A 13323-nucleotide genomic window follows, 5' to 3' on the forward strand; every position below is an offset into this window, starting at 1 on the left:
ATACACAAACACATACATATATAGAGAGAGAGAGACTCAAAGTTGTTCTTTAATGTGTACAGAGATTCAGTTTTGCCAGATGAAAAGGTCTAGAAATTGGTTGCACAACAACGTGAATGGACTTAACACTGCTAAACTGGACACTTGAAAATGATTAAGATGTTCGATTTCATGTTATGGGTATTTTACTCCAATTAAAAAAAAAAAAAGAAATCAGGGGTGCCTCAGTGGCTCAGTTGGTTGAGCATTCAACTCTTGGTTTCAGCTCAGGTCATGATCTTGTGGTTTCATGAGTTTGAGCCCATCACACTGCACTGGCAGGGTGGAGCCTGCTTGGGATTCTCTCTCTCCCCCCCTCTCTCTGCCCCTTCCCCATTTGTGCTGTCTCTCTCTCAAATAAATAAATAAATTTAAGGAAAAAAAAAAAAGATTCTCTCTCTCCTTCTGCCCCTCCCCCCTTCTAAAATAATCAATCAATCAATCAGCTATTAAATGACTGGCCTCAGAAGCAAAATCAAAGTGCAAAGACAATGATAAACCGCGGCAACTGCTTTCATGTTAAAAATATTTATTTTTCTAAAAGATCACACAAAAGTTGAGAAGAGAAAGGATACCAACTAGCCTACATCAAAATCTGGGCTGAGGAAGGACAAAGAGCTGCCTAAAGAAACTGGTAGCTGGAGCGAACTGCGAACATCCAGATGGCCGCTGGCCAACGGAGCCGGTGGCCCCAGTCAGCCACATTCACGAGCACCACCGAGGTGCAGCGGGGACAGCAAAGCTGCTGGCCCCTGTCGTTCCTCCTTTTCAGGAAGGGCGAAGCAGGAGCTCACTCTTTAGACATGTTCTTGATGGTCTTGTGCTGCTTCATGGCCTTTTCCCAATCGGTGCCATTGAATTCCTCAATGACCACACTCCGCACGGTGCCCTCATCTAGGCAATGGGGGGCGATTCCTAGGGGAGGTGACACAGAAAAAGCAAGGTCCCAGGTGTGAATGACAGCAGGTACTGTGCTGGCTCTTGGACAAACCCACACCCACAAGCGTCGCCGTACCGCCGATCCGTGTACCAACAGCGACACGCTGGTAAAGCTTTGCTTTCCTCACCTCTCAGATGGGGGCCAGACTTCCTAAACCAGGGATGCCAAGGTTGGATACCATTCAGTGCCACGCCGAGAGTACAAAGATTCAAGCCTAGAACCATCTGACTGGCAGCCTGAAGAATCCACAGGCCTCTTCCAGGGTTTAGACAGAACTTCCTAAGCATTAAACACCTGCCCACCTTTATAGGATCTTGTACCTTCCGAAAGCCTTTCTTGATTAAGGCAGGCAGGAAGGCCTCTCCACGAGACAGATGAGGAACAAACGGGAGCTGGTGAACAAATGGGGCGGGGAGGACAAGGGTGCTGTCACACCCCGCCCCCAGCCATAAGGCACAAAACCCCGCCACGGTCACAGCGGCCCCACCACAGCTCTGGAGGGCACCAGATCCCAAGGAACACCTGCTGCTTCCCACTCAACTCACACTGCATTTGCGGTCATCCTGAACAAGTGTCCCAAGCTTGCTTCCTCTCCTCAGACCCTAACTGCACCTGAAGAGGGGCTTGGGGATTCTGCTGTGTGTGTTTGAAACAAACGGAGTATTTCAATTTTTTAACATTTTTATTTATTTTTGAGAGATTGAAGACAAAACGTTGAGTGGGGGAGGGGCAGGGAGGGAGGCAAAGAATCCGAAGCAGGCTCCAGGCTCCAGGCTCCGAGCTGTCAGCACAGAGCCCGACGTGGGGCTTGAACTCACAGACAGAGCTGGAGTCAGACGCTGAACCAACTGAGCCACCCAGGCGCCCCAAACGGAGTAATTTTTTAAATGGCATTATCAATCCTCCACATTCTTGCCTCCTTCACTCCCTTAACCATCATGGGTATTAAAATTCCCTCCCCTCCCCACCCCCCGGCCCCAACCCTGGCCTGTCTCCTCTTCTCTGTCCACCCTTTAATGTCAGCCCCAGCGACACGCAGCTCTGGCAGAGCCGGCCCAGGAAGGTTTCTGGGCGAATGACCAGACCCAACCTTCTATGCCATCGTTTGAGAAAAAAAAAAAAAAAAAAAAAAAAAAAAAAAAGAACCTTGGCTGAAAGAGCCCTGTTCTTCCATAAGACGCGTGTGGAAGGGCCCAGCCAAGCAAGAGGCAAGCCAAATAGGCCAGCGTTGACCTGGAGCAGCCACACGGCGCGTCTCCGTGTCCTCCCACCCCCACCCCCGCCCTGGGCTGGCGGCCCATAACCTTCACTTACCGAAGCCTCCAGGGTTGGAGCGGGGAGTGTAAAAGCTCTGAACGCCGCATCTCTTACAGAACGTGTGCTGCGCCTTGTGCGTGTTGAACGTGTATGTGGTTATACTCTCTGCTCCCTAAGCAAGAACAGGCAAAATAGATGTTCTCCTTTTACAAAGAGGTGGTTTTTTTGTTTTGTTTTGTTTTTTTGGTCATCAAAAAAAATTAAATCTTTTAAAAGGCTCAATGGGGGTGGGGGGAAGCCCTTTTGTAGGGCTTTCAGGATTATGAGGACATGTCCAATGTCCCGCAGAGACTGGAGGCGGCTCTGGGACAAGGGCCCACCTACGCCGCCCAGAGACACGTTAGCCCTGAGCGTGGCAGCTCACGGCTTCTCTTTGTCAAGTGCGTTGCCGAACAACTCAGCCTCAAGCGGTCCCGGATCCACGGCAACACAGCACGTCCCGTCAATGTCAGGAAGAGAAAATGCCTGCCTTCCAGGCCTAAAAGGCTCACCCCAGAGACTGGCTCTCCCTGTCCCCAAACAGCACTGCTCGAGATCTTAAGACAAGTGTTGATTTTACTGGAGTTCACCTACTAAGGACAAACTAGGAAAAGAATATTTGCCAGACATCACGGTCAAAGGGCCAATTTCCTTAATGGATAATACAAACGGGAAACTGGGCAGGACACGAAACTGGGCAAACAGAGAAAAGGGAAAGCAAATCACTCTGCCACCTATGAAATGATATTCGCGCTCATAAACTGCAAGGTTATTTTTGTCACTGGCAGGTGGGCCAAAATAAAAGTTGGTTAACTTGGTACACGCGCTGTCACATACCAGCCATGGGGACGTAAATTGTTAAAATTTGGCAACAACTACCAAAATTGAAAAACACATCCTTTAGCACAGAAATTCCACTTCTAGAACTTTATCCTGCCATCAAAATTCCACGTCCATCCAACGGTACGTACGCAGATACTACAGCACTGTTGAAAACAAGGCTACAGATAACTGGAAAAACAGAAAACGGCCGCCAACAGAACACTGGTCACAGCAATGATGGACACCCATGAAACGGGGACACTGCAACTTTTAGAAAGAGGGAGACAGTTCTACTTCCAAATACTAACATGGAACAAACTCCAAGGTTGAACATTAATTGAGAAACGAGGTATGAAATAACTTGTGTAGTAGCTTATCATTTCCATTTTATTACCCTATTTGTTTGTGTGTGTATGTATGTATTTATTTGACCATTTCTGTTGTTTTCTTTTAATGTTTATTTTGGAGAGACAGACAGAGCCAGACAGACCACGAGCACGGGAGGGGCAGAGAGAGAGGAGACACAGAATCCGAAGCAGGCTCCGGGCTCCGAGCCGTCAGCACAGAGCCCGACGCGGGGCTCGAACCCACAAACCGTGAGATCACGGCCGGCGCTGAAACCAACAGTCGGCCGCTTAACCCACTGAGCCGCCCAGGCGCCCCTCCTCCCAACGTGCTCCTCTTAACCTGACCTCTCGGTACCAGTCCTTCTGTTGTGAAACCGGTTGTCTGAGGACACCACACTCGACAGACTTTCCTCCGTCCCCGGTGGCCATCCTTCTCAGGCCCCTCCGCCCAAGCCTCTGAGTGTTGGCGACCCAGTCTCACAGTTCAATGCTTCAGCAGCGGCAACTCCGCTCACTGTCAACTCCAGACCGGCGCACCCAGCTGCCCACTTCCATCTCCGTCTCGGTGAACGTCCACCCCGTCCTCAGTTGGGACTTTTCCGAGAAAGAACCCCCGTGGCCAGCGCTCTCGCACGCCTGCTCCTCCCCCGGGAGCTGGCCTCGCCATCGCCGCGCTGCTGCTTGGGGCCCACAGCGTGGATGTGACTCGGATGCCTCTTTCCCCCTTCTCCACGTCCACCCTTTGTCTAACCCCGTTCACCCTTCCCCTGAAGCGGTGGCTCTCCGAGTGTGGTCCCAGGCGCAAGAAAGGTCAATTCTTGGGCCTCCCCTCCCAGCCCTATGGCCATCTCCTTTAACACGCCCTCTGGCTGACCCTGCACGCCCTGAAGCTTGAGAGCCACCGCTCGGAAATAAACCCCAAATATCTATTTTCCTTCTGTCGCCATGACTACCACCCCAATCCAAGCTCCCGTCACCTCTCCCTTGCCCCCCCCCCCCCCCCAGCAACCTCCTGGCTGCCTCCCTGTCTCCGTGCTTACCCCTTCACAATCCATTCCCCACACAGCAGCCAAAGCGAGCTTTGAAATCGTCCAAGTGGGCCTTGTCACCACCCTGCTCGAAACCCTCCACGGCCTTCACAGTGTCTCCTTGTCTGGTCCCGTTTCTGTCCCTGATGCCATCTGGGTCCGCTCCTTCACCTGCACCCCACAGAGCACCCGTCTGGCCGCTGTTCGGCTCCTTAGACGTGCCAAGCACGTGCCCCTCTGCGACAAGCATTCCCTTTGCCTGGGACACTCTTCCAGCCCCGGCCCCCCCAACGTCTTCGCCATGTAAACCCCAGCCAGACCTTCCCTAAGCGATCTACACTCGCCACCCAGCAACCTTCTATCACATTGCTCTATTTTAACTTTCCACATGGCCTTACTGGACTTTTTCTTATTTATATGTCTGCCCACCTAAAACACATAAACTAAGAGAACAAGGGCCTTGTCTGTCGAGTTGGCCGCTGGGTTTCAGTGGGTCGGTGCTGGGCCATGCGGGGTGTCCCAGAAATACTTGTTGAATGAAGAGGTTTTGCACTTAATTAAAAATCAAACAAACAGAAAATCACTCCTTCCACAGGCTGGGGCTGAGTATGTTGCTCTAGGGCACCAGGAAAATGCAGTGAGCAGCAGGCCTAAGGAGGAAAAAAGTATCAATTCCAAGACCCAAGAGCCAATGGCTGTACCTGCTGACGCCTTCGGGAACCATCTGTCACAGGTGCTCAGGGACGAAGCTGAACTGGGGCCACAGCCTCCAGCAGGCTTCCGAGGAGAGCACAGTGGCATTCTCCGGGTTTACGGGAAAGACGGAGAAGTGTGCTGCCCGGGCGTGCCCCTCCTCCCCCGGGCGCCCCCACAAAGGATCAAGGGGCAAACAAAGAAAAGGAGACAAATAAGCCCCAAGCATCTGGGATTAAAAATCTCACTAACCAGGAAAGACCATCACTCATTCATTCATTCACTCAGGTTTTCCTCCCAGACCCTGAGGGCCTGTTCGATGCCACGCCCACAAGACCGGAAGCTGACAAAAGGTGGCACTTGGGAGCCCCTAATAAAGGAGACAGACATGGAAACACAGTATTACACCAAAGCACAGAGAAGTCTGTCAGACCACAGGAGGGGCAACGGGAACCGAGGGAGCAACTGAATCCCCATCCCACCCCGTATTAGCACCGGTGTGCCAAAGCCTTTTTTAAAAAGGTTATATTCTTTGACCAGAGATTTTATTTCTAAGAGAATTGATCCTAAAGGAATTGCTAAATTACCAAAGATTTCTACACGGGGAGGTTCATCACAGTGTTGTTTCTAACTGAGGGGAAAACTGCACTCAACCCAGAAGTTCCAATACAGGAAACTGCTTATGGTACATTCACATAACAAAATATGCTGCAAATACAGGAATGGCAGTATAGACACATTAGGAAATGACTGGGTGGGGGGAGAGATTCAGGGGCTGAAGGACAATGGAGGGAAGACCTACTTGTGTACCTTTCAAAACCTCCACCCAGCACAAAAGAGTTCCCCAAAACAGTAAAGTTAAGAAGTGTTTAGATCAGCAAGATCCATCAACATGCTGCCTACAAGAGACTCACTTCAGACCTAAGGACACACGTAGAAGGAAAGTGAAGGGACAAAAAAACATTTACCATGCAAATGGAAGCAAAAAGAAAGCTGGAGTAGCAAGACTTCCATCAGAAAAAACAGACTTTAAAACAAAGAGACGGGGCGCGCCTGGGTGGCTCAGTCGGTTAAGTGTCCAACTTCAGCTCAGGTCATGATCTCGCGGTTTGTGAGTTCGAGCCCCACGTGGGGCTCTGCCAGGAGCCTGCTTCAGATTCTGTGTCTCCCTCTCTCTCCCTGCCCCTCCCCCGCTCATGCTCACACACTCTCTCTCTCTCTCTCATAAACATTTAAGAAAATAAAAATTTTAAAACAAAGAGACAAAGACACTACAAAATGATAAAGGGAACGATCCAACGGAGTGTAAATAATTGTAAATATCTATGGACCCAACATGAAAGCACCTAAATTCATCAAGCAACTATTCACAGACATAAAGAAACGGATGGTAATAACAATCATAGGAGGGGCCTTCATGCCCCCACTTATGTCAATGGATAGATCACTTGGACAGAAAATCAACAAGGCAACAGTGCCTTTGAAAAATCATTTGAGCATATGGCACTGAGTCTACTTCTGAGCCTCTATTCCTTTCTATTGATCCACATCTCTGACCATGTAACACTACCTTGATGACTACGTCTACACAATAAGCCTTCGTGGCAAGAGGAGTTACTTTGTTCCACTTCACTGTTCTCTGTGGAGATTGTTTTAGGTATTTTAGGGCCTGTGTGTTTCCCAATAAATTTTATAGTTAATCTTGCCTATGTCTGCAAAAGCCCTCCTGGGGTTTTGACAGAAATTGCATTAAACCTACAGGCAGGCGGGGTGGGGAGAACGAACATCAATACTATGTTGCCATCCACAGACACATGGTGTCTGTCCACTTATCCAGTTCTTCTCAATAACTTCATCAACCTTCTATGATATTCAGGACACAGATCAGGGAAGCATTTTGTTAACTGAACACCTAAGTATTTAACTTTCTTTGCATTACTTCATTTTTTTTTTATTAAATTTTTTTTTCAACGTTTATTTATTTTTGGGACAGAGAGAGACAGAGCATGAACGGGGGAGGGGCAGAGAGAGAGGGAGACACAGAATCGGAAACAGGCTCCAGGCTCTGAGCCATCAGCCCAGAGCCTGACGCGGGGCTCGAACTCACGGACCGCGAGATCGTGACCTGGCTGAAGTCGGACGCTTAACCGACTGCGCCACCCAGGCGCCCCTCTTTGCATTACTTCAAATGGTATGATGGTCTCAATTTGTTTCTTAATGTCCATTATTTGTATTGGAAATGCACTTGATTTTGAAAACTGGGATATAATTCACACACCATAAAATTCACCATTTTAATGTTTATTGCTGCATTATTTACAATAGCCAAAATATGGAAACAACCTAAGCGTCCACTGATGAGTGAATGGATAAAGAGGTACGATGTACAGACACACACACACAGACAAACACACACACACGATGGAATACTATTCAGCCATTAAAAAGAATGAAATCTTGCCATTTGCGACAGCATGGATGGACCTTAAGGGAATTATGGTAATTGAAATAAGTCAGAGAAAGACAAATACTGTATAATCCCATTTACATGCAGAATTTAAAAACAAAACAAAAAACTAAGCTTAAGAGAACAGCCGGGTGGTTGGCAGAGGCAAGGGGGTGGGTGGTCAAAATGGGCGAAGGAGATCAAAAGCTACGAACTTTTGTTTACAAATAGGCCTGGAAATGTAACGCACAGCATGGTGACTATAGTTAACGATGCTGCTGCTGTGTAATTGAAAGCTGCTAAGAGAAGAAATCTTAAAAGTCCTCATCACAAGATGGGGCACCTGGGTGGCTCAGTCGGTTAAGCATCTGACTTCAGCTCAGATCATGATCTCGTGGTCCGTGAGTTCGAGCCCTGCATCGGGCTCTGTGCTGACGGCTCGGAGCCTGGAGCCCGCTTCAGATTCTGTGTCTCCCTCTCTCTCTGCCCCTCCCCTGCTCATGCTCTGTCTCTCTCTCTCTCAAAAATAAATAAAACATTAAAAAAATTAAAAAAAAAAAAGTCCTCACCAGAAGAAAAAAAATATTCTGTATGGGCGGTGACAGATGTTAACTAGACTAACTGTGCTGACCATTTTGCAATATATACAAATATTGAATCATTATGATGTACTCCTAAAACTAATGTTATATATCCACTATACCTCAACAGAAATTTTAATTCATCATTAAAGTTTTTAAGTCATATATTTTTCATGGGAAATGATAAAAGTTGGTTATACAACAGAAAAAAAAGATAAAATCCTACTCTGATAACATATACAATATTATTATTATTTAGTTGTATTTACCCACATAGAAAATAATGCATGAGGATATATACCCAAATGTAACAGTAGTAAGTTACCTTTGGTTGATGGGATGTGGGTAACCGTATTTATCTTTTGATTCTATTTTTAATGTTTCTACAGTCACATCAAACCTTCATCCAAAATCTCAAGGGGGAAAATAATATAGCCTTGTAGAAATACACGTGAAACCTGGGGTGACAAAGAAAATGAAGGCCCCCTGAAGAGGTCCTGCTGTGCTCCCCGAGTCTCGCACTCCACAGGGGACCCGCCGGGAGTCGGGGGCTCCTCCCACCTGCTCTTAGCACTAACCTTCAGGAGCTTGAAGCGAGAAGCTGGGACAATGAAGTGTCTATTCTGTTTCTTCTTGCAAATGCTGCAGCTACAAAAAACAAAGAGCAGTTCCCAGATTGTGAAACAAGCACCTGTGCCCTCCGAGTGCCCAAGCACCACCCCCCCCCCCACCAGTATGTCCCCAGAGGTGAAGCCCCTGTCAGCACCGTGCAGGGAAAGGGGAGCTCACGCAGATGGACGGGCCACCGGGGGTCTCGGCTCAGCGGTCAAAGCTGCATACCCCTCGGAAAACCAGACCATCACGACCACATTCCTGCTGCCTACCCTCCCACACAACCCCCACACACACACCCTATTACAGTGAAGGGAACTGCTGGATTCTAGAAACACTTAGAAAACAAATGTCAGGCATGGGTACCATCTTATGCCTCCAGGATCCCCACACCTAAAGCGGACAAGGCGGTTTGGGTTTCCTGCTTCCTCATCTGTCCATCACAGAAAGCCTGGCCTTCGAGTCGGATGAATCCTCGGAATGACCATCTCCGGAATCAAATCTAAATCCCCCTTTTCCGTCCGCCTTTGAGAAAAAGGTCGAATTTCATATAGAATCCTCTAACAGATTGTCCCCACGGTGCTGCTTCTCCAATCTGGACTCCACTGCTAGTAGCCTGGTCGGTTCTCCATGTGACTAATTCCGTGGTGTTTATGTATCATCCCTATGGGATTCAGGGACTGCACCATCGAGGGGGCAAAAAAGGACCGGATCCCGTTGAACAACTAGTTGCCTGCTAACTATTGGTTCAGAAGTCACAGCCTGTCGTGCCTTTGTTTTATGACAACTGGCCTGGGAAGGTGCTCAAAGCGGGCCCTCCGTGAATCCTGCTGGGACCATCTGCCTCATCCAGAACAGAGCCCGAGGGCCTGGCCCATGGAAGCTTCCAGGTGTGCACAGCCTCCACTCGTATCCCCCCGCTTACCCCCACCTCTAGACTCCTGTGAGGACTGTGCCCAACCAAGGCTTGTCATTCCGTGCCCAGCCTGACCTGCCTCCAGCTAACTGCTCCGTGTCAACCCTCCACCAGTACAGTCTGAGGGGTGATGCTGGGAGGCATAAGCCGGGAGGGCCCTGCTCTGTGTCACCCGGGGAATGTACTGTAGGAGTGAGCTCGCTTGTGTGCTCTCTCTCTCTCTCTTTCTCACAGAGCAGGCTCGGTTATTTTTAGCTTCCCCCCACGTTTAAAAAAAATATATTACCGAAAATGTCTAGTATATACAAAAGGGAAAAAAAAAATAGAAAGAACCCTTACGTACCCATCACCTGAGGCCAACAGCAATGAGCTGGTGGCCAACGCTGTCTCCCCGGTACCCTGACTCCCCAGATGATGTTTTAACTCTCAAGTCCCCGCCAGCAACTCGGGAAGAGAAAACTCACTTGCAGTCAAAGATGTGCAAGTCCGCCGAGGCCCAAACTTCAAAACGAACCGCCCCACAGTGGCAGCCTCCGGTGTGTTTCACCAGGCCCTGGTATTCGCTACGGGAAACAAAAAATCAGAAAGATAAGGAGTTCTGGACAGTCAGGCAGGACCTTATTGCACAGCTCACGCTTTCTTTCTCTCTCTCTTTCTCTCTCTCTCTCTCTCTCCCTCCTTGTTGGAAGAAGGAAGCAGGATGGGACAAAAGTCTTCTCTTGAGGAGGTACTGGCAATGCTATAAAAGAAAGGCCTTTTGGGGCACCTGGGTGGCACAGTCGGTTAAGCGTCCAACTTCAGCCAGGTCACGATCTCGCGGTCCGTGAGTTCGAGCCCCGCATCGGGCTCTGGGCTGATGGCTCAGAGCCTGGAGCCTGTTTCCGATTCTGTGTCTCCCTCTCTCTCTGCCCCTCGCCCGTTCATGCTCTGTCTCTCTCTGTCCCAAAAATAAACAAACGTTGAAAAAAAAAATTAAAAAAAAAAAAAAAGAAAGGCCTTTTATAAAGGTCTTTTCAATGACCTCTCGTTTAAAAAATTTCTTATGTTCTATTAGGTCACAAAAATAAAACATTCCAATAATACGCACCATGGGACTTGGGTGGAGGATCCTGATCCCACCCACTCAAACATGTGTATTTACATGTCAAAGACCTACCTGGATTTTTTTTTTTATTTGTATTTTTTTTTTTTAATGAGCTAGACACCGGGGAGAGAACAGTGAGATACAGCAGACAAGGCTCCTGGCCCTGGCAACCTTAGGCAGCCATCAAAGAAATGACCCAAGTAGTATTTAAGGGACTGTGGTAGTACAAGCCGCTGGGAAAAAGTAAAACGAGGGGACCTGAATCTGGTAGTTGGGAAAAGGCTTCTTCTGAGAAGAATTCTGGAATGTTTGCTACATTCCCCACCAGTATCTTGCATATACAGGACTCTTTACAGAGCTATATGTACACATTACATTCTTTTTAAGTTTATTTATTTATTTTGAGAGAGAGAGAGCACACGAGTGAGGGAAGGGCAGAGAGACAGTGAGAGAGAGAATTCTGAGCAGGCTCCATACTGTGAGAGCAGAGCCCCATGTGGGGCTTGAACCCACCAACCATGAGATCATGACCTGAGCTGAAACCAAGAGTCAGACACTTAACCAACTGAGTTACCCAGGCGCCCCATATGACATGCTATTTTAATCCTTTTAAAACATATATAAGCCAGGCCCTTAACTGAACTTTATTAAGCTTGATAAGTAACATCAAATTGCACTCCAAAAGGGCTGAACACTTCTCAGCAATGAGAAAACCTTTCACTGTCCCTGCTTGAGCAATAATTACAGGAAAAACAACATGCAGTATTTTGCATTTTTTTGGTTATTCCACGTTTCTTTACAGGTTGAATCAGTGAACTGGTATTTAAAATCTTTTCTGCACATACAAATAACGCTCATTGTAAAAAAAAAATTTTTAAAACGTTACAACATTTGATAATGTTAAAAAAAGAAAGTCTCCTATAATCTTACCCAGAGCCATCCACAGTTAACTATATGCAATAGATTCCTGCAGACTTCTTTCTATACAATAATATTTTCACAACAGTGCAGAGTTAGGCATTCTTTTTGCATGTAAGTTAATTTAGTGAGTTTTGGGTTTTTAAAATAAGCGTATGCACTCAAACCAATCTGACAGGTAAAAACAAAACAAAACGAGCTCCCTTGTCTGTTATCAACATTTTAAAATCATTTTCTTGACCACTTATCAAGTTTGTTTTAAAGTAAAAATTTACTACAAATTTGAGTTTTACATTTCATGGGGTCTTTATAGCCCTTACACCTAGCAATGGGCAGCACATCATAGGGGCTCAAAAATGTTTAATGACGAATGTAAAAAAAAAAAAAATGTTCAGCCTGCAGTCCAAGATGATAAGTCAGAAAGGGAAGCACACAGGTAACCAAATATTTCACCTCCGAGAAGACGCACCCTAACCACTTTCTTCTGGATTAAGTTCAAAAGAACATTTTTTGATCAAGAAAAGGCGTAACCCTCGGGTTGTTATGCAATTGTTAGGTCGGCCTGGTTTTTCCTGTGGTTTTGACTGCTCTTCGTAATTCATAAAATCACGGACACGGAGCTAGATTATTAGGGTGCTAAAATAGTTCTCTGCAGCACAACTGTCGTACGGGGTAGGGATCCAGATGCTCCGGCAGCCGCTGCCGGAGTTCATAGCTGGTTTCTAACACCACGGACACTCTGAAATCCTCCCCTGGCCCATCCGTCTCAGGTCCTGGGGGTTCTTCTCCTGCTGGAGCAACGCTGGGGGAGCGCGAAGGAGAGCGAGCCACCCAGGGGCATCGAGGCCCCCTCCCTCCGCTTAGGTACCCGCGAAGCCGTCCCGGATGCCGAGCATCTCTTCGCGCGCGCTTCTCTCGGGATCAATTACCCCCTCCCCCGCACTCCGCTCCCTCCCAGGGAGCGCCGGGAACAATAACGGGATCTCGCCTCCCGGTTGGTTCCAAACTATTCCAGCTTTTCTGCCCACCCGCTGGCCTCTCCCTGCCCCCCTCTCTCCAAAAACACGTGCGCAAATATAAAAAGCGACCCGGGGAGGAGCACAAAGTCGTGGTGGGCTTTATCGTCTCCTCGCTGGGAAAGGCCCCCGCACCCTCGGCGCGCCCAGACGAGGGACAACGTCCCGAGCACGATGGCTGTCCCCGGGAAAGACCCTTTGTGTCCCAGGACGCGGCGCGGCTCTTCTCACGCTCCGGGACGCAGTGCCCCGTCAAGGGCCGCACGCCGGCCCCGAGCCAAGCCTCGCGGCCGCGCCACTTAGAGACGCGCCCGGTGCTAGCACCCGAGAACGCGTGGGTCACGGTGCGGGAAAGGACGCGGAGCTGAAAACCTGCCCCGGCCCGCGCCAGCCGCTCTCGCGCTGAGGGCGTCCGCGTGGCGCCGGGTCCCGCGCCCGGCCCCGGCCGCACTCACAAGGTGTCCAGCAGCAGCTTGGCGGCGCCCTCGAAGGTGAGCCTCTGTCGCTTCTGAAACGTCTCCCAGCGCTCCCGCTGGTCGCCCAGGTCGGGCAGCGAGGCAGCGGGCGAGGCGGGGGGGGGCGGCG

The 13323-nt window shown here is 48.8% G+C and overlaps 1 protein-coding gene across 1 annotated transcript; it reads right to left on the reverse strand.

Annotated features, from left to right (window-relative positions):
- Positions 1-548: 548 nt before the first annotated feature.
- On the reverse strand, positions 549-13321 carry CENPV (centromere protein V; the record flags this gene model as incomplete). The annotated part of the gene is made up of 6 exons (XM_040452930.1): positions 549-954; positions 1282-1371; positions 2294-2408; positions 8771-8840; positions 10185-10283; positions 13194-13321. Coding segments are annotated over 6 exons (627 nt in total), but the record flags the coding sequence as incomplete, so codon positions are not given.
- Positions 13322-13323: the final 2 nt, after the last annotated feature.

This window comes from Herpailurus yagouaroundi, unplaced genomic scaffold (genome assembly GCF_014898765.1).
Source record: "Herpailurus yagouaroundi ecotype Mexico unplaced genomic scaffold, PumYag 208, whole genome shotgun sequence".
In the NCBI taxonomy this organism is placed as follows: Eukaryota; Metazoa; Chordata; class Mammalia; order Carnivora; family Felidae; genus Herpailurus; species Herpailurus yagouaroundi.